Here is a 22,374-nt window from a genome sequence, read left to right on the forward strand (position 1 = left end):
GTAGTCATTCAGGAATGAGTACTGTTGAAACTGAGAGAAGTGTTTCCTAACTGAAATTCGTAAAAAATTGTTTGAGATCGTGCTCAAGTTAAGAAAAGTTGAATTTTCTTGCCATTTCTGTAAACTGAAAACGTTAGTTCTAAGGAGTAAAAAGCAATGATGACACCCTCAGCGTGTTGACTTTAAGAAAATCGCGTAGACTTCATTTACATAGGTAACAAATATTAAAAGTATTGCATTTTAATTAACTATTTGGATTTGAAATATTAGTAAGTTTCATTGATAAGGAACGTCAAGCGTGTTTGCTTAAAGCCCCGAAAATGCTGTAACCAAACCTACTTAACAATTTCTTTGAAAATTGTCGGTTTATAGAAACGATTTATCTACTCTTTATAAAAATGATTTTGAATTTTAAATCGAGCTTTCTCATATCTGTTATTTGGTTCACAACACCACTTTTAAGTCACTTCAATAGATGTAATAGACAGTAGATGTCATAACAGTAGATGTAATAGACGGAAATTGTCAATAGGTCTGTTTCATGGGAAATTTTCTGTGTAGATATTTTATAAGACTTACCTAGCTGAAGTCTGAAAATTGGAAATTTATACAGATAACATTTTAGTTAGTATTATATGGCCGTCGTATCGCATGGTGAATATTTGGCTTTAAAAATATATCTACTAAAAATCAGCGAATTTCTTCAATATTTATGTCATTTTTAGTCATTAAATTTTTAGATATTTTAATACTTTTCCCGTGTATATTTTGCATTACACATAATGTATTTTATGCATGCAACGAGAATTTACATTACATACAACGACAATATGTTGTATTTTCAATTACTTACACTCAACATTGAATCAAAGGCTCTATCTATTTCCTTCAGCTCTGTAACATAGCACCAAATAACAGATCCAAAGCGGTATTCATCTCTGTCCCACAACATGTCACCTGAAAAAATGTGAATTTCAAGTGAAAAAAATAAATAAAAGTGAATAAATTAAGATTAAAATGAAACAAAGTAATATTTTGGGTTTGGCTTATTTAATTTAATTATGTCAAAGCACTCGAGGTCTACCTGCCTAAAGGGAGAGTTAGTCTTCGAAGAGGGCGTTCTAAGGGAAACTGGCGTGTACACACTTTAAACATGGGGAAAAACACGAGAACACCCATGCAGCCAGTCTGTTGGCCAAGATTCAAACCCAGGACCGAACTACCAGTGCTCAACGACTTCACCGCTTGGCCGCTGGTGGGCCTGATGTTTCGGGCATGACTTTAATTGCTCTTACTATAATAATCAACTATGTGCTTCGTAACATTTGTTCAGTCTTCCTCTTCCCATATTGCACCTTTCTGATGCCGAATTTTAAATTTTCAGTACCCAATGTGATATGCATGCAGAATTTAAGAGTCGAGATAAATTTAGACTTCCTTTATGAAGCAAAATAAATGAAAAGATGTAATGAAGAGTTGCTTCAAAGTAATAGAATTACATTAAGATTGGCTGTCTATTCAATAAATCAAATCACACCAGATCTATCAGACTAAAGGAAAGAATAACTTCGAGGAGGACCTTCTAAATGAAACTAGTTTTTTTTTTCACGTTATATAGGAAAAAAAAAAAAAAAAAACGAAAACCAACCGTACAGCTATCCCGTTTGCCTGGGATCGAACCCGGTCTCAAACTCCCAGTATTTACCGGTCTTAAGCCCTCTACCGGTCAGCTACTAATAGGGCAAACTACATTAAGGAATTCGTAGAGAAAGCTGATGCATACACAGTTGCATATTATTTACTTGACATAAATAGCTTAGCTTAGAAACATAAGTTAAAGGAATGTGCCAGAAGAGTATTACAGCTGGAGCACAAAGATTCTATGAGTGAACGTAGTTCTTGAGATGTGGTTACACAGAAAATTTGTGAGATCTGCTAATGAAGACTGGAATTTGAAGGTGTAAAGCATTTTTATATTGTCTACGAAATAATCTCTTTGTCAGCTGTCTTTTTTGTTTACACTCGTTCGCTACAGAAACAAGTGGTGTTTATTTAAGTTTCATGTCTTACGGTAAATAGCTTTATTTAAAATTTGTAAATTTTCTCGTTGATAACAAGTTTCACTAACTTTCTTAAATATCTAGTTGGAAAAATCCAAGCTGAAGTCTAGAATGAATTTAAGTTAATTTCGTCTTATAAACTTGCGTGTTTGTTTTAGTATTATTATCCGAAGTGCAGTCTTGTTACAAGCATAGGTAAGAGCTAACGGTTAGATAGAAAAAGTAGACAAACGCTTAGGAATATAAAGTGAAATCTCATTGTAATTTTACATATGGCGGTTTAAATATTTAGCTCAAGTTTCTATGGCTAAGAAGAAATAAAATACAAATAAAGCAAATTATTACATTTTTTATCCACCATATGAAACACTTCAATTGCTAAATTCTGCAAAAAGTCAGGCAACTCTTCGAAGTGTCTCGTTCGACTCGTCAACTCGTATAAAAAGTTCACCAGATCTTGAAAATGCACTTTACCGTCCTGTTCATAAAATAGGTTAAAAGGTTAAATTGTATTATATACAACACATAGATTTCACCTTATAAAAATTCACTAAAATTAGAAGTAATTTAAAGAAATTAGAATTCACTGAAATTAAAATGAATTAACCGAAATAAATTTTTATTTCACCATTCAGTTATTCACTAACGTCAGAATTCACAAGAATACACTGAAATTGAGCTCAGTTTTTGATCGTGAAAGAACACTTCAAAGAGTATTTACTAGTAAAAGCCGTGATTATACGGTTATACAGTGAACTCCGAATTTATGGGGATAAAATTAAGGACGTCATCTATGGCTAATTTAAAATCATGCTTAATACGAAGGCTTAAAAAACACAGGAAAACTATTGTTAGCAATTTACTTGCATTTTCATTCAGTTTAATTTGGCGAAAAAATTCTTCTGGTTATGTAGTTTCGTCTTTACGTACTTGTCTGTTAAAAGCGTTTCTTCCTCACTTCACGGTGTATCTGCAGTTTTCTGTAGTTTTTCTTGTATTTCTATAGGCGTTAATGTTACACAGAAGCTTAATGATCGTACCCTTGATTTACTTTTACAGTTGAGCAATAAATTATCTAAAGATGTTTTAACCATATTTATGCATTCTGGATCACGTGCGATTAAATTGCGTATTGCTGTGGATATAAACAACTCCCAAATACTACCACATTATACACTATCATTGCTGTTATGTAATTTTCTTTTCCCTTTTGTATTTTTCCGTAGGCAATCTCTTTATGCTAATGATTTGTGATAGTAACTTTTCCATCATTCGATAATAATTGCATTTTCTTCCAGACAAGGACTAGTTTATCCTCCCCTCCTCAGTTGGCAGTTTTCTAATTCGCATTGAAAACTCATTCTTAAATAAGAGATACGTGTGTATACTATTTCTTTAGTAAAATTTAAAAATAAAGAGAAGACTGAAATAAGTTAATCATTTTAAAATAAATAATCATGAGTAATTTCCTCTGTACTACTTTTAAGAAACATTTATTTGAGTATTGTTAAGATTTCTTAAAGCTTAACTACTAAAACGGTGGTCTTAAACTTAAATTACATGTGGCACGAATGCACTATATCCTTGAAAGAAGTTTACAGGCAGAAATTTTTTTAACAAAACTAAACTTTTTAAAGAAAATAAAGTCATTTTAAGTTAATTTTACTTAATAAATATTTATCATAATATACATAAATAACCTGTAAGAAATTTCTACTGTTACACTTTTCAACTCAAAACACAGTTTGCCATGGAATATTTCAAATGTTTCTTTATGAATCATCTTGTAATGGTGACGTGAAAGTATTCTTTTGGAACTCACATACCTTTATTACAAATAAAAGACAAAATTTTATTGTGCAGAGTACCACAGAAGTACATAATTTTCTCATTTATCTTGAAAAGTCATTCTTCGTCCCTTTTTCTTTCAACCTTTGTTAAAGCTCTGATTTGCATTCTTAAATAAAATTCCAATTATAATTTTATTTACAACTTTAACTCACGAAGATAAATTTTCGTATGAAAGAAACATCCAAAATGTATGCACAGTTTGATATAATGTAGATTTAACAACAATCACTGTAAGGATTTAATTTATTCTAACCAATTATTTTTAATTAAGTCAAACAACAAAAATCAGCGTTATATTTTCAAATTTTCGCAGGACTAGTTTCGATGGTTTTACCGAACCATCATCCTCAGCTGCAAAAGTGCTTTGTATAGTATAACGCTGATTTTTCTTGTTTGACTTCTAAATTAATATTTGTTCGGCGTGTTATTGTATCTATATTTTTAGTTTGACTTTCCTGTTCCTCCTGATTTCAGTTTTCTGCCGAAATGTAAATTATGTATGACGTAGGTTCAAACTGTGAAAGTGTTTCAGAAGCAGTATTTAAGCTGCGTTTCAAGAACTCAAGACTAGTAGCGGACTTAGTTCCGATGTTTATGCTGAGAGTTAAAATTAGCTCTCTAGCTCTCTAGTTCTGTGTTCGACACCTTTCCAGTTTATAATGATATTCCTCGGCTCGGCTGTGTGCAACCGATTTAGCGTAAGTTAAGCTAAGGAGCCAGTCATTAGAATTCTTAATTTACTAGTAATTTGTTACATTTTAATTTTCTGTTACGTAGCCACAAGTGGTGGTGATTTGTGAGCACGACGTGCGTGCGTCTGTTTTAATTTAGTTTTAAATAAAAAAGTTGTTTAAACCTTCCTTCTGCATTCTTTTAAAGACATAGCGAAAATTCGCTACTTAGTCTTCAACGTAGAGTTCAGAGTATATGCTACCAAAGAATACACATAGAGCACTAATAAAGAGATTTAGCACTAATAAATATAGAAATATTTAAATATACATATTTAGCACTAATAAAGAGATTTTTATAAGCTGTGTATTAATTTGTCTTCGTGTACATAGGAACATGAACTACGTAGCTGTCCATCCAGCTGACTAAGTAGTGACTGAATGAAAGCATATTAGAAGTACCAGTTGAATATGAAAGAAAAAAAAAAAAGGAGAAGGACTACCAGAATACTGAAGATTTAACAAATTTCGGCTGGAGAACTAAATTTACTGATAGTACCGACGTGGGTAGTTCTCCCACCTTATTCCAGTCACCGTATCATCTGCCACACAAACATAAAAATATCGAAGATTACCACACATTCATTCTACCTCTTTTTCCTTCAATAATAGTTTCGCACATAAGCTTAGTCTATATCTGTGTGCCACTAAAACTATAAGCACCCCAGAATTAGGCAAAGCAGCAATCTTCTGTTTGGCGCATACTTTAACTAAGACTCTATGGATTCTGAGGGCTGCAGGCGTAGGTCCCTCATGAACAGGAGAAAATAAATTTTTCATTGGAGATAGGAGATTATCATTCATATCGAAGTATACAGCCTGCCTGGCCTTTACTCTGGCATAGCACATTTCCCCTAAGGCTATTAATGCATAAAAAAATTTAATCCAACTATATGTAAGGTCTTATACACTTTATCTGTATGTATCTTACGTAAAGAAGTAAATTTGTGAAAATATATAGTTTCCAAGTTTCTCCATATAATGCCAGCATAAGCAATTATCATACAGTAGGAATTAAAATAAGCATTTCTTTAGGTTTCGTACTTGAATATTCGATCAAATAATATAGTTTAAAATATCTGATTACAAAATAAAATATATACAAGTGCTAGATAATTTTGGTTTTTCTTTGATCAAACCTATGTCACATGTTTCCAATCGAGCTATGACTATCACAGTTCGGCTGTGAACGTTTTATCGCAAACCCAAGAACTAAGTCCAAGAGGCTTTGTGAGATCATGTAAGTACAGTCTATATCTGCTGTACCTAGTTTTAAATAAATTTATAACAGAGAAAAATGAAGTCCATAAAGCTTTGTAAGGTTTCGTAAGTCTACACCTCTACCAGGTTTTAAATAAGAAAAATGAAAATGTTTACAATGCTACTATTCACAATTGTGATGAATGGTGCGCGGAGGTTTGTATGGTTGCTCCACAATATAGACATAGCTTCCTATTTGTCTGATAATGTTATTTTCATGTTTGTCACAGCTTATGTGATTATGTGAATATCTCAGGATTTCAGAATCTATTGGCTTAATTTTAATATCACTATGAAGGACAGAATTCCTGAAGAACCAGAATGTACATGTAATATTAATAATTCTGGTTACTTTATTCCGGAATCTTTGTATAAGAATTCTGTTGAAGCCCAGCTGTGGCTGTCCCAGGAGGTACAGCACATAGTAAAATGGGTTATTGGGTTATTCAATTATGGCAAAGCACACGAGGGCTATCTCCCTAAGGGGAGGGGATGCCTTCGTGGAGGACTTTCTAAGGGAAACTGGCTCGTATACACGTTACACATGGGGAAAACCACGAAAACGCCCATGCAGCCAGCCCGTTCGCGGGATTCGAACCTCGGACCGAACTACCAGAGTTCAGCGTCTTTACCGCTCGGCCGTTGGTGGGCTCCCGTAGTAAAATGGATCTTATTGCTTGAAGGTAAAAAACTGAAGTGAAGAGGTTACGAATGTGACCCCAACTTACGTTCTTCCCCTTTACAAACCAGTACACTGACCATTCAGCTAGCCGTGACGATTAGGACTCTACAAAGAAGGCAGCTGTATTTATACAAAAAACCAAACAGTAAAACGAACAGAAAGGTATATGGCATATGTTCCATAGCACCATATGTCCACAGAAATTGTAACGAAACATGAAAAATTAGGTTAACAGCGTTTTAAAAAGGGTTAGGAAGAACTGAATTAGAATTGATGTCATTAACTAAACAACATAAATCATCGTGAATGTGAAAAGCTTCAAAGAAATCCAATTCACCGACTGAATAAGCTTTCTGGGTAATTTTTGCAGCCCTAAAGTTAAAACTGTGATCTCAAATATCAAACAATGATTAGCTATTGAATAATTGTTGATTTTTTTTTTCGGACGTAAGATTCGTATTTCTTGAGGCGAAATTTTAATGCTCTTCTAGTTTGGTCGATATATCTCAAACAACATTGTACAGATATGCCACAGATTCCTCAAGAATGAAAAGCAGAAATAGAATCTTTTAAGAATCGAACAATGTATTCTATTGATAGATAAGAAAATAACTTGAAAGTTAAACTGGAAGATCCGTGAAATTTTGAAACTGATAGAAGGATGGAATGGAAGAACAGCAAGGTTATTACTGTTAATTGTAACAGCGGAATTTCTTCTTTGATGACAAATTTTTTAAAGACTTTACTGATAACCACGGGAGAAAATCCTCAGTCAATGGAAACTGATTTCAAATAATTGAGTTTGTTAGAAAGCAAAGATTCTGAGAAGCAAAGAGTGCGAAAAACATAATTTAAAAAAGAGCCGTTTTTTGATTAGGCGGTTGATATATTTAGCATGGGGAGGGAAATAAACAGAAAAGAATTTTTGGTATAAATACAGCTCTTTTCTTCACAGAATTTCTTTTCTTCTGATAATGAAGGACCACACCTGTTGCCCTTGAAATCGATAGAGCCTTGGTTAAAATATAGGCTAAACAAAAGGTTGCTGCTTTGCCTAATTTTCTGCTGCATTTTGATGCGTTTTTTTTCTCTGATATAAGCACCGTATTTACAACAAGTATATAATTGAAATGTACTCTAGAGCGTGTCAAATAGTTTCGGAAGCTTAATGGGTCCCCCAAGTCGCCAGTGAAACCACTGATGTTTTCTCATTTTTTGTGAGCGTGGACGATTAATAACGTGGACGCTTTTATTTTATAAATAAAATAATAGCGTGGACGAAATTTAGAAAAGCACTGTATTAACAGTAATCACTAGTCATCGTAAAGAATTAAAAGTAATTATGTCTTAAGTAAAAACCAAAAACATTTATGAAAGTGTAGAGTCGTTAGGTTTTTTTTTAAAGCAGGAGACTTGAAAAAGGAGCAATGCTCCTGCTGGGACTCGAATACACGCCGAGTGTGCTACCGTTACACCACGAAGGCATGCTGGAAGGAGGGAGAAAATAGCTTATAAAAGAAACGGAGAAAATTTCATTTTCTAGTTCTTAATGTTTTTTTACCTAATTTGAAATCTTCGTTACTTATTAATGTTAAGTAAACTATCAGACAGATGCTTTTTCCTAAAAATTAATAAAGAGTGCTCTGCTATTAGAAATTTATAAAAAATATTGATTAAAGTAATAAGGAGTGCTCCGTTATTAGAAATTTATAAAAAGATACCAATTAAAGTAATAAGGACTGTTTTACCATTACTTAGAATTTAAGTTCTGATCACGTTATACATATGTGTGTGTGTGTGTGTAAAATATAAAATCTAGCTTTTAAATAATAAATTAATAGCCCTTTAACTCTTTTCTTCATTCTAAAAATAACAGAGCAATAAATTTTCTTAAACTAAAGGAAAAAGATGCGTCTTTTAATATGTATTGCATACTTATCGGTGACGTCTGAATTCAATACTTGTACATTAAACTGTCATGTGATCTAAAATGGAATTCGTATAAAAGCTTAATTACGTCGCAACTCCCTCTTCTTTAACTTGCCTCTCTTTAACGTGCCAGAGATTCTCTCCACGTCCAGTGCTCAATATGTCATGTGCCTTCGGGCGTCACTTCATTGAACCGGCAAACGTTGCACCTAGCAATAGCACGGTCACAGTATCGAGTCTAAGACCCTTTTCTTTTCTTCGCTCATCTCTTCTGCTGCTTTCCGTTCTGTCGCTAGCCACACAAAGTTTACTTTTCTAAATTCGCCAGTTGTTTAAGATGTAAGATGTAAAAAAATGTGGGGGTGCATAGCGCACCCATAGTGATGATGTGCATTATCAAGAAATGGATTTTATGTGTGGAATTTACGGCCAAGTCCTCTTTCTAGTGCCATATTTCTAACTACTCAGTTTTCAAGTAATACATTAAAATCTCTTCAAGTTATAACGCAGAGAACCGTCGTCAATCCGTTGCAACTTTCTTTCACCAAATCAGCTTATCACAATGGTGCAGTTTTATTACATCTATCTATCTATCTATCTATCTATCTGTCTGTCTATCTATCTCTCTCTATATATATTTTTTTTTAAAATACGGCAAAACACTTTTTAGCTTCAACCGAGTAGTGTAGGTTGTCCAAATAATACTTTGCACATTTATTATCATAATAGTTACAGCATTAACCGCAAATACATAGTAAAGCATACCCACTCATATTAAGTAAATAAACTGCATATGAATTTTTATTCTGCTGCAAGTTAATTAACAAGGCTTTACCTTCTGTCCACCCAAATCGTTGCACAGACTTTCCCACATTTGCTTGCTGTGAGTCAAGTACTTTCGATGGATATCTTCATTGTATTCTCCATTATTTTGTTGAAATGTTGTTCTCTGAAAGGCAAAGTTGTTTATTTTTTAAATGTTGAAATTTCTTTCAAGTGACCTGAGCGGTTCACTGCATATTTTATGATATAAAAACTACGTAGCAAAGATTAGTTAGCTGTTTTGTTAGGAAATTATTAAAAAAAAAAAAAAAAACGAAATTTAAACAACATTCACAACAACATTTACTGGAATATACTCTTTCTTTTGGAAGAGTTTATTTTCATGAGAAAAGGTCTTAGTGAAGAAGGTGTAGTAACTTAAAAATTTCTTTTTAAGTGATTTCTAGGACGAATATAAATAAATGATTTGAGCTAAGATTTTTTTTAAGACTACAGTTATTAGTTTTCTAATGCATTGTGTAAAACTAGTAGTCTAATGCTAAATTATTACTTTATACGATCTATTTTACGATTTCTTCAAGATATGCAAGATATGCATTTAACTTGCATTTACTATTGCATTAAAATTTTAATTACCAGAGCCATGAGCCTGTAATCATCCCAAGATATGTAGCCATTCTTGTCAGCATCTGAAAAGAGACAAATATATCTATAAATAAACCCTTCATAAATGTAAGAACTATAGAACTGCATGCGCTAAAAGATCACTTCATACGTTGGGGCTTCCACTTAAATTTTTGTGCATCTTTTTTAGTTTAATCTTTAAATACCCTAAAGGTATAGAAGTAGAGTATTTATCAGTCTGGTTAGATTATGTTATTTGAATTAGACTAAATCACGAGGGCTATCTGCCTAAGAGGGGGACTTTCTGAGGGAAAATGGCTCGTATTCATGTTACACATGGGGAAAGTCATGGAAACCTACCAGGCAACTAGCCCGTTCGAGTTTTAAATCAAAACCAGGTCGATCTAACAATATTCAGAGGTCTTAACCGCTTGGCCAGTAGTCGGGCGTTTACAGTACGAAAGAGATTATATTCTCAAATCAAAACAGTTGTAATGCTTCTAGTGGCGGAAAAAAAAACATAAATGGCAGATAATGTAGAAGGCAGGGAGAAAATATATGTAAATGCTGCAATTATTTTTTTTAATCTCTTAGTATATCCCAGGGGAAAGAACTGTATCAAAGAAATAATTTGCAACTGTCTATAATTTTTGGGCAGCATTTCTTGTTTACTGTAAAAAGGCTCTTCTAGATAAACTGAAGCCCACCAGCGGCTGAGCGGTAACGTCCCTGAACACTGGTAGTTCGGTCCTACGTTCGAATCCCGCGAACGGGCTCTCTGCATTGGCGATTTCGTGGTTTTCCCCATGTGTAGCGAGTACACGAGCCAGTTTACCTTAGAAAGTCCTCCACGAAGGCCTCCCTCCCTTAAGGCAGATAGCCCTCGAGTGCTTTGCCGTAATCTAATAAAACCAAACCAAACTAGATAAGCAGAAATTAATTGATTAAACAAATTATTACTTTCTCGCATGAAAATACATTTTAGTATTAAATGATATATTTGCAAAAGCAAAATTTATAATTAATTTGTTACAATTTACTCAGGGCAAAGAGCCCGTTTTATCAATTCTAAACACAAAACATAAATGTTTTGTGTTTAGAATTTTAAGTTTCGTATTTGAAAATTTTTCTTTATCTTGTTTCGTTTTCGAGATGGGAATTCTGACCTTTTCAATTTAGTGCTAGAAGTGGTTTCGAAACGATCTCGCATAATCGTTTTCCTGTTAGACTGCATCTATAGCTATAGAAAACATAATTTGAAAGCTAAAGGTATGCATAAAGACTTATTTAAGAGCACACACGCTGCCAGTACGTTCTAGCAAATACGGACGGAAAAAAAAATGTAAAAATTGTGGCTTCTTTATTTAAAAAAAAGAAAAGAGAGAAGGAAAAAAAAATTGAAAAACACTGCCCTAAAAACTCTCAGGTGGTCAGCGGCAATGCGGACTTTTCATGTTATTCCTCTCCCGATTGCTTAACACGATTTCAAATTTTCTGAGAATTCTCACAGTTCTCAGGAGTATTTTAACTGCGACATTTGAAAATAATGAAACATTAACAGTAACCTATAGTAATATGAAATAAAACTATAATTTTGACTCTAATTTTCTGATTATTTAAGCAAAGATTTCGTATTATATAAAAGGCATAATGACGTAGAAGGCTTCTTACCAAGCAAGTTTCGAAGCTTCAAATATCTAATGTTTAAATTATTATCACTTTTAAAAATATATTATAATTTCAAAATCAAGATATTGTACATGGATCAAATGGATTCAAGTTCTGCTTTTAAAACTTTACTTACAACGATATGCTAAGAGATGCTGATAAATGTGAGGCTTTATTTCAATTAATCATTTAGCTTATTATTTTGTTCATACATTCACTTCTATTTCAGGGTGCAAATTAAGGGTAAAATTCAGGGTATATGAGCACACAATTCATATGGTCGAAAGAAAAAGAGATCCTTTGGCAGCATAGTTATTGATCGATCTATTACTCCTCCCTACGAATAAATTACTCAATCGGCTTAGCTTTGCTAGCCGTGATTGTTTCATGAAAGAAGGAGGTCTGAACAAAGCTTAGGTAATTTTTGCTTTGTACTTCATATTTTAATATTCCTTCAATGTTATTCCACCAATAGCTACTTATCTTTTATGTTATTGTGTAGCTTCTGTAATCCTCAGGCTCGCAAGTAAATAAAATGCTTATTCTAAACTTTCTTCTGAGTTTAGTTCCTATACTTTAGATAGAAGATACGGGGAGCCATAGGTCATTGCATGAATAACTAATGTGTACGCATCGATGAGTTGCCTATGTAGGTTAAAAGAAAGGCATAAATGATAATGAATAATATCTAATAATATCGATAAAAAGGATTATTATACAGGGTGTGCCAGCTAAGATCTTACAAACTTCGAAGAGAGGTAGGGCACACCTAGACGAATCGGTTGCGTCTAGTTAGAAGAGTGGTGCCAGTGGATGAGGCAGGCACGATTCTTGACGCAGAATTTCTCGAGAGAGTGTTAAAGCGACTATATGCAAATTTCTTGGTGGATAGTTTAACTAGCCGTCAGAGGGACTCTACGATAAGAAGGAGTTACTCTGAAATGAAGCTTCATTTCGCACTAAGACAGTGAGGCTGTAGGACATCAGGCAACATGAACTCAGAGAAAGGAGATATGTGCCTGGTATACGGGTCCACAGACTGTAATGGTTGAGCAGCTCAGAGGTTTGTACGCTCAGAGGTATCCGTTGAGGCGAACTCCATACAATGTTTGCGCGCCTACAGCAGCAATTACGTGACAACGGTTTTTTCCATTAGGCCTTACGTAATCGTGATGACCGACACGTACGCCAGCCAACGAGGAAACTGTGCTAGGACTGGTAGAGAGTAATCCCAGCATAAGTACACAAGCGGCCCTCAGCCGACTTCTGTTTAGCCACTAGTAAAGCCAGAAGTGGTTGTCACTTTATTATGGAGGCACCTACTAGGTGGGTCACCTTTGCCTCCTATGAAGAACTGTTATATTGCTCAATATGTGTCAAAATCTCTCTAGCCAACTTTAGATAAGGGTGGACGTGGTGCTGTACTGATTAATCTTTACGGCAAAGGGACAGTGCCCACGTCCACCGTCACTTATTACTTATGAAGGGACTGACACTTACAACCATGCGTTCTCCGAGATTCGAAACCGGTCCCTTTGGTATAGCCATCTCTAACCACTATATCGTCTGAGCGGCCTGCAGAAGAAGGTTTAAATAACCTTTTTATTTGAACTTATCAAAAAACGCACTCGTTTGGTGTTCACAATCTACCAGCACTTGTGGCTAAGTAACTTAACAGAAAAGTAAGATATAAAATCGCAATAAAGTAAGATTGGCTAAACGACCGTCTCCTTATTTATCTAAATCGGCTGCGTACAACAAAGCCGAAGCTAGAATATAAATATAATCTAAAGAGAATGGCTAAGCACCAACTATTCACGAACAAAATTACTTCAAACAAGCGGCATAAATTCGAAACTAACTCTCCTACTCGAACTCTTAAAACCGCTATTTAAATACTGATCATTAAAATTTACATTTTCTGGCAGGAAACTGAAATCAAAAGGAAAAGGAAAGTTTCTAAAATTAAAAGTAATTGGTTAGAATAAAATCAAGTTTTACACGCTGTTGATCAAAACTGGTACGATGTTGAGAGTTGAGGTCTTTGCCCTGTACCTACTACCGTGTGATATGCAGATCAGGTGTCCACACTGTGCTTACACTCACTTATTCTTGAAAAAAATGTGACTCTGATTACTCGACGTCATATTTAACTAGTGTACTGTGGAATATTATTTTTTCCCGTGCGTGTTTGCTATTTTAAGCAATAATTAGAGCTCAGAATTTATATTTGTGCGAGTCGCTTTAAAGTTATATGACTCTGAAGGAATATTTATGGCGCAGTGTACTTTATTTGAGTTCGTTTGCGGACTCTTTGAAGCGGAATGCCTGTGACTTTGTTTATATATCGCCAAGAAAGGTTCCTTGAAGTTCCGTTGTGGAGCTGATTCAAAATTTTTGTAAACTTTTATCTCCAGCAAATATTCGATAGTAAAGATTAAATAAATAATAAGTTGAGTTGGGGCCTGAAATACTAAAGACGATATTTATTGTTGCTATTAATTCATTCAGTTATAAAAATTAACATTAAAAAAGATTAAATCTCTAAACTGTACATATATATAAACAGCAGAAAGAAATTTCATCTTAGGAAAGAACACACTCTTACCTGTTTAACTCTAACGACATCACAATAGATAAGATTTTGTAAATAACTTCATACTGCGGTATGAGATTTTGCAAATGAACAATATATCCTTACCTGCTCAACTCAAATGACACAACTGCAGATGATTTTTTGTAAATAAGTAATATGTTCTTACCTGTTCAACTCAAATGACAAAAGAGCAAATACAATTTTATAAATTATCAACTTCGTATTTCTGTTAAGAGTGAGGCATAGTATACTTGGGTAAAATATGGATAAGGTTTTATAAATATAAATTAATACATAGAGTGCTCATAAATTATTCCCGAGATAAAATATCAGAATATTTTTAGCACAAAGCGCTTCAGGAATAAACATCATGCCATTACATTCAATTATTCCAACATTTTCTGGTGTACGTTATTTTTCTCATCAGGAAACAACTACATGCGTATCTTATGTAACTCTCACAGTTGAAATCTGTTGACTAATTTTTAGACCGTATAGCATCATGTGCCCTGTGATTGATACCACAGCCTCCTCCATCTTTCTGTGGTTGAGTTTTAGTAATTTTCTTACTCTCCAACAGTAATTCCCCAGTATCCACCTGGCTTTCTAGTAATTAATTAATAGCTACAGGGAAAATATTGGTTTGTTTTATTTATTTAGTTATGGAAAAGCAATCCAGGGTATCTGTCTAAGTTAATCAATGCCTTCGTAGAGGCCATTTTAAGGGAAACGGAATCTTATGTACGCTACGCATTAGGAAAACCATGAAAACGCCCATGCAGCCAGCCCAATCAGCCGAATTTCGGAACCCGGACAGTGCTCAGTGACTCTCGGTCTCTAGTGAGCCTGCAGAATATTGGGACAGTTTTTGATAAAACTGTTTCTCGCTAGAGAAGAGTGAGCCAGTCACATGGTCATACGCGACAGTCATATGATCCTATATGATGTCCGGTTGGAACGCTAACGGGGTTTAGCCAGTAACGTTCCTTATAGAGGTTTATTCTTTAAAGAACTCTGTTTGTAGCAGAGGGTACACCAGAGCACTCCTTATCATGTTCATTAACTCAAGCATATCACAGTGTTAGCACAATTACGAACGAGCTCGAGTTCAGAAGGTAACAACACTGCAAAACTCAGATAAATACTCCAAAACTACATCATTAGTTCAATAAACTTAGCAGGTACTTTACTTTTCAGAACAAGACCAAAATATGTGTGAACAATAACTGTAGCGGAAAATTCCTTGTCTTAGTACATGTTCCCATCGAAAATAACAAATACATATAAATTATTTTTGGAAAAGTAGGGCTTACACCCCGTCAGGGGCGTAGCTAGTTTCCAGCGCCCGGGGACAACTGAAGAATTTGCGCCCCTTTCTGTGTGCCAAGAATGGTAAAAATTTCATTAAAAAATTTCGAAGCATCAATTTGGCGCCCCTTGTATGCTGCGCCCGGAGACAGATGTTGTTCCCCCTTACCCCACCCTAGCTACGCATTGCAAGACAATCCCTTTACCATCCATATGATAAATTCCCCGTATATGTTTATTTCTGTCCTGTGCTATGGAGGTTTATTTGCAAGGAAAACAAAATTACACTGAAAACTGATACTGTCTATAACTGCAATGACACGAATGTTTTTTTATTTATTTATCCCTGGAGCACGTTTCGAAGTAAAAGTATATTGATCTGTTATTCACTGAGTAAACCGTGGTATTTAGAAAGGTCAGATCATTTAGAAAATCGTATATATCATTTGTAGAAATTATCAGTAATTTGGTGAAAGTCTGATTTAAATATCTCCTGCAAAATACTGTAACTTATACACTGATAATTTGATTTGTATGCATTAAAGATATTTTTCATAAGATAGATAATTTAGAAGACGAAATATTAGACATAACTTAATTAATGTTTCTTATTATTTATGCTAACAATAACAAATACGATGCGATCATGGTGATTAATCATTCTATGTATGCAAGTATTAAACAATTAAAAAATTATGTGATCATTCGGCACCAGGTGTTTTTCTTATATGCAAAGAACAAAGCAAAGATTTTTAATTTGAGCTCAGCTAACGAAATTCTTTAAATTAGGATGCATAAGCATCCAACTTGTATGATAAATGAGTAGAAACAAACCGAAACAAAAAAGGATATATATTCCAAACTGTTCAATAATTCTAAACCATAAATGATGCTTAGTAAAAAATTGTTCAATAACTCATTTTTTAGTGACATTTAAATTGTTCCCTTTACTTTTAAATCACTTTTGAAATTTAAGGCAATAAGTATGAGAGTGCGAATTTATAAAAACTAGCTTAAGAATTTCCTTAATTAAATGTATTGGATAAAATTTACAACTAACGAAAGTATTAATAGCAGGTTATTAATATGTTCTATTGAAAATATTCTTATTGCACATTAAATATTTCAAAAAATTTGATCTCGACGCCTCGGAATTGAGTTTTAATAATCACGATGAACGACTAAGACCTTAAATGCACCATCTAATATTTTCATTACAAATTATTGCTTAAGAGCTATGCGATTTTCTCTAACGCTTGAAAATAAAATTATGCTTAATAGGTCTTATTATTCAATGAATTAGAAATTTAGATATAAAGTGTACTTTTACAAGTAGAATTTTAGATCATTGAATTTTAAAAATAGTAGTTGTAAATGTCATTAATAATTCTAATTCATATAGCAAGCTTATCGATGCAAACTGATAACTTGAAAAAAATTAAACATTCTCATACCATGTGTCCTTACAGTATAAATTTTGCTTTATGTAAATTAAGCTTAGATGTTATACATATATTTAAACATTAGTCTTATCATTTTCATTTGCATTTAGTCTGGAGACAGAGTTCTGGCTTTCTACAATAGGGGTATACTAGATTCCTGTTAAGGATTTTAGTATGGATGTAAAACTTCAAATTAAGCCTTTCAAAACTTATAACAAAGCCTACTAATAAAAAAAAAATTAGCAACCGGTACAGAACAAAAGCAATAAATTAAAAATCATTCTTCTATGACTTAATAAACAGAAAGAACACAATATTTCTTGCATTCAATGTGAGGTGTAAAAGGTTATAAACACTAAAAGCAACAATTTCTTTTTACTATCAAAAAGTAAAAGCTTTCAGATATAGTCTTTTCAATTTTCACTTTAGATGACAGCTTAACTCCAACCAGAGCACTTTATTTCAGTTATCAATATATTACATCAACTATAATACAGATTTAAGTTTTACTAAATATCGCACATCCGAATAGCTGTGAAATATTCAGAAGCCAAAATAGTCAGAAAATTAGCAAAAGTTATAAATATTCTTGATTTTCTAAATATTGTATTATGCAAATATTTTTAATGCAGTGATATACCATTTTAATGGAAATAAAAGTTCGAGCACTGAAAGCTTAACAGAATAACTCTCCGCAATTCAGATCTCTTGGTTTGACATCAATCATAAGGAAGTGCGCCTTATCTTGCATACATTTTCAAAACAAGGTATTGGAACAGACGGTCTAAAATTTAGGGTTAAAAATAGCATTTACACATTTCTAAGTAGTTTGGACAAAATACACAAGTTGAACATGGAAATTATTCAATACTTACCCAGTTTTTCGCTGAAGAATACAACCAACCGTTTTTTATAGTCCTCTTTAGTCATCTTTTAATTCAGAACTTCAAGCACTTGAAAAACAAGCGACGAAAATGTTGAATTGTAAACAGCGACGCAAACTTGGAGATGATTTTGAGATTTAGAAAAACCTGTGCGGTTTTTATTTGCTGCACTGAAAAGAATTCTGATTATCATAATTGACGTCAGCTGGGTTTTAAATTACATATATAAATCTGACTCCTTTTACGGGGTAATCAGATATTTGTATTTTTTAAGAACGAAAGGAAATGGCTGAGAGGCCAGTTCTAAGGTGTCAGAACAGAAATAATAATAAAAAAGTACTTGCGTTTAATTCAGTCTTTATTATGCATTCACTAGCAAAGATATACAAAGGTTAAAATCGAATCGCTGTAGATAGTTTAGCTGGATAAAGGATAAAAATATAAGATGTTGAGCACGGTAATAACAAAAAATCAAATTTGGAAAGTGATTTACTACCTTTAAGCCGCTTCCCAAGCTTGAAGCAAAAATAAAGAAAAATTAATTTAAAGAAAAATATCGAGAAAATGTAATCTTGTGGGTTACTTTCATGAAAAATCATGCATTCTGTTGCTTCTCATTGTAAATTATTGATAATTTGATTATACGCCTAATGTAGAGGTCAAAGCGCCTATTTTCGTTTTGAATCCTTTTTTCAGGCATTTTTTTTTACGGAGCTATTTATGCAACAAAGTATAAAAAAACTTAGCAGTGTTTCTAGAATAAAACATTTCGAAACTGGAAATTAAGAACAAAACTGGAAATTAGAGGAAAATGTAGATTCAGTTTATACTGTTATTACACAGCAGATTATACTGTTATTTATCCGCCTCTCCGAAAAAAAAAAAAGATTCATACTTATAAAACAGATGAGTGCTTACGATATCAGTTTTATCTCTGTGAGCAAAAAAATTCTGTCAATATAAAATTCCAACTTTTTCTATGTTCTTTAAAAGGAATTCAGAATTCCCGTGATCGACTCGAGGCAAAGGAGCATTGGATCATTTACGATATTTTTGCTTCCCAAATTCTTTGTTCTCCGTATCTCGCCTCTAGATAATTAAAAAAAAAAAAAAAAAAAAAACTATGAATGATAGTTCGTCAACGTTTTAGAGCTAATCGATTTGGTTTATTTGAACAGTGTAGTATAAAAAAGAAGAGAAGAATAAAAAAGTTGCAAAAAGTAGCACGTGACATCAGAAATCATGTGATTTTTATGACGATACAGGTTCGTAATTTCACATGACATCTAATGTCATCACAAAGTCTGTCTCCGAAGGTTCCGTAGGTTACGGATTTTAATTCGATTCTTCGTTTTCATATTAAATATATTAGATATTAAATATATTAGTTTTGATGAAAATCTTAAGCCTGATTGCTAATTTTCCGTTTTTAATTCTCCCTGTCTTCTTTTAATTAATACTCAATTAATTTAGGTTATTACGTTCTGGGTAATTTACTAACATCCGTTATTGAGTGCTTTTCTAGGCTTTTATTGTTAATATTGCTGTACTAATTCTTTTGAGTTGTCTGCTTTTTTTTTATTCATTGTTTTAATTTAATTGTTAATGCCTTTCAGTTAATATTCCGTTTTTGATGGTTGAACTTATATCAGTTCATCATAAGAAAAAGCTACCTTCTTTGCCAAATAAATTTACTTATGTTATTATTTAAAAACTAGTATTGCTTTGATTTTTTATTCATTTCAATAGTTTAGTACAATAATACAACGAGCAGAATGAATTTCAAATATATTGCTCGAGAGCCACAAACTGACACGTTTCCACAGTTTAGAGCTATTGAAAAGCTGATTTTAAAACAAAACGTGTAGAGCAATAAAGTGGCTAATATTAATATTAACATGTGTAAATTATATTTTACATTTGTTTTGCACAATTTTGCTTTGCATTACTACTATTTTTACGAAATTAGCCCATCTATCAATAATACATTCTAGGGTCAGTGAGTTCAAAGAATAAATTTTAAAATAGCCCTTTACACAAAAGTGAGGCAGCTCGAGTACAAATTTCACAATTGTTCTGGTATTAATTTTTTAAATTATATATATCATTATCTTTTTAGTGTATTTTATTTTGAAAAAGAGAAATATATATACGCATGAAAACGAGAAATATATATACGTATAAAATAGAGAAAGATATAAATAAAAAAGAAAAATATATAATACATATAGAAATATACTCAATAAATAAGTAAACGTAATCAATAGAACTTTATACGGAATTCTTGTATGGTAGAATATGTAAGTTTTGGAATTACAATACATGAGATACAATGAGATAGTAATATCAAATACAAACAGAAATTCACATCTTAGCGTTACGCCAAGTATTGTTTCAAGTTATTTTCGCGCTGAACTTTTCCATGTTACTCATAATGCACATTTTAGTTAATACAAAATAATCTGACTTGCTGAATATGCTTATCTGGAATTTTTCTGATAGATAGATCACCAAAATATATTAAAAAAAGTAATCAATGAAAAACATTAAATTGCCAGTGCTGGTATTGAGGGGCATGCATTCATGAGCTATGATCGCAAGATTGCCTGATGCTAATTTTCCTTTAAGTCTAAACAAATTACTACTTTTAATTCATTTCATTAATTAACATACGCGAAATTTATGATATATTGAAAAAATATTCGATGTGGCCAGCCCATAACCTCCCGCCAATTCCGTGCAACGAAGTAAAGTATCTGTTTCGGTTGATTATTTGCAAATAAAATCTAACTTCCTGTTCCATTATAAATAGAAAGGTCTGTAATGCAAAATTTCAGGTAATATTTAATTAGATATTATTGACCAAATTAAAAACTGGTTTTCTAAATTTATATCAACATAATTAAATATTTGTCTTTTTATGTTTTTATTAAAATTGTATTTTATATGGCACTTAAATAAAGTATAATTTAATTGAATTTTACTTAAAAAAATTAAGTGTTTATAAGATATTTAAAATAAATACTTTGGAAACGAATACGAAAATTAAATTTCCTTCTATGTTATTTTGATAATATATCAACCAATCTAAATTTTGATCTATATATCAATATTTAAGTATCAACAAAGAAAGCTCGTTCAAATTGCAACAATATATTATGTTTATAAATGCCAATAGGTTATGTTGATTATTGCGAAACTGTTATAGGCTTCAAGTAAAGTACCACTTCCGGTTATCCGGTTTTACCCAAACCTAAGCAACTTTTTATACGAATGCAAAAAGCATAAATACTGAAAATAAAAATTTAAAAATTTTTAGAAGTTTGATATGAGTTATCGTAAACGAAAAAGTCACATACCACACAGTCCATATTGTAAAAATAGTAAAAATATGATTCTGATTCGTGCTTATTCAATAAAAACTCACTATCGAATTTTTGGGATGAAAAAAGGCTACCTCCCATATTTACGTATATAGGTTGGTGGAAGGTGAAAATTTTAAGTAGAAAAAAATAGCACGAGGAAATGATAGTGTAGCAAAAAATTCACAAAATCGCATCGACATAATTTTAGTAGCAAATTTAATAGTTAGAATTAGCAAATTTACATAAAATTACACTACTTGGCAACATTGTATTTGACCAATGCCAGTCACATGTTAGTTAGAGAGAGAACGTAAGGTATAAGGTTCTTATGGTTATTAACCAGTTATTATGGTTTTGATCTTTACTATAACTTATTTTCATTACTCTCATCAGAATGCAAATTAGTTTTTATAATATATATGTAGAGACATTAGGTATTTTTTTTGGAAGCAGGCAAGATGAAAACTTAGCAACGCCTTCGCCGGGAATCGAACCACGGCCCTCTGGAATACCGGTCCAGCGTGCAGAACCTCTACACCACGAAGGCACGCTAGGAACTCGAGAGAAATACCTTATATACACCCCTTTTTAAAGGGCGACTGGGGCTTTTATGGGACCCAATAGCCAAATCCTGGGTGTGGAGAATCCTCATCCATCACCCTTTTAGTTCAGGCGCCACTGTAGAGACATTAGGTGTTTTTTGAGGGGTTAAAGCAGACAAGATGAAAAATGAGCAATCGCCTTCGCCGGGAATTGAAACACGAACCTCTGGAATACCGACCCAGCGTGCAGAACCACTACACCACGAAGGCACGCTAGGAAGGCGGGAGAAATACATTATATATGAACTGAGGGTTTTCAGTCTTAGGGAGTTCCTGGCTCTTGGGCCCCGCTGTTAGAATTTCGCCAGCTCTATCTAAAAGTGATTAATCGGGCTTTCTTCTCAGAGCCTACATTTTAAACTTACGAACCGGTAGAAGTAATTGAGCTAGCTTATAGCTTATGCTATTGAATGTGTAGTCTTCGACTACCTTACCAGCATTAAAATGAATTGTCTATTGTTGCTTAATTTAATTTAACCACGATTAATGATTTTTGAGCGGAATAGTAACACAAATCATGCCTTTTATGTTAGCTTAAATAAAAAGGTTGTTTTAGAATCTTCTCCAGTAGTTCGTGATTTTGTAAGAC

At 33.0% G+C, this 22,374-nt stretch overlaps 1 protein-coding gene across 2 annotated transcripts in view; it reads right to left on the reverse strand.

The window, feature by feature from the left end:
* Positions 1 to 17,968, reverse strand: part of LOC118192459 (sarcoplasmic calcium-binding protein-like) — a 31,188-nt gene extending 13,220 nt beyond the window's left edge. The window contains exons 1-5 of one of the 2 annotated variants that reach the window (XM_035363437.2): positions 17,810 to 17,968; positions 9,933 to 9,985; positions 9,349 to 9,462; positions 2,406 to 2,538; positions 854 to 957 (exon numbers count right to left, since the gene is read on the reverse strand). In XM_035363437.2, the coding sequence (XP_035219328.1) occupies positions 854 to 957; positions 2,406 to 2,538; positions 9,349 to 9,462; positions 9,933 to 9,985; positions 17,810 to 17,864 (459 nt within the window). In that variant the 5' untranslated portion in view covers positions 17,865 to 17,968. The remainder of the gene's footprint in view (positions 1 to 853; positions 958 to 2,405; positions 2,539 to 9,348; positions 9,463 to 9,932; positions 9,986 to 17,809) is intronic. The other variant, XM_035363438.2, reaches the window with a different exon arrangement.
* Positions 17,969 to 22,374: the final 4,406 nt, after the last annotated feature.

This window comes from Stegodyphus dumicola, chromosome X2, assembly GCF_044657685.1.
Source record: "Stegodyphus dumicola isolate Sdum_Otavi_A_Nest chromosome X2, ASM4465768v1".
Taxonomy (NCBI): Eukaryota; Metazoa; Arthropoda; class Arachnida; order Araneae; family Eresidae; genus Stegodyphus; species Stegodyphus dumicola.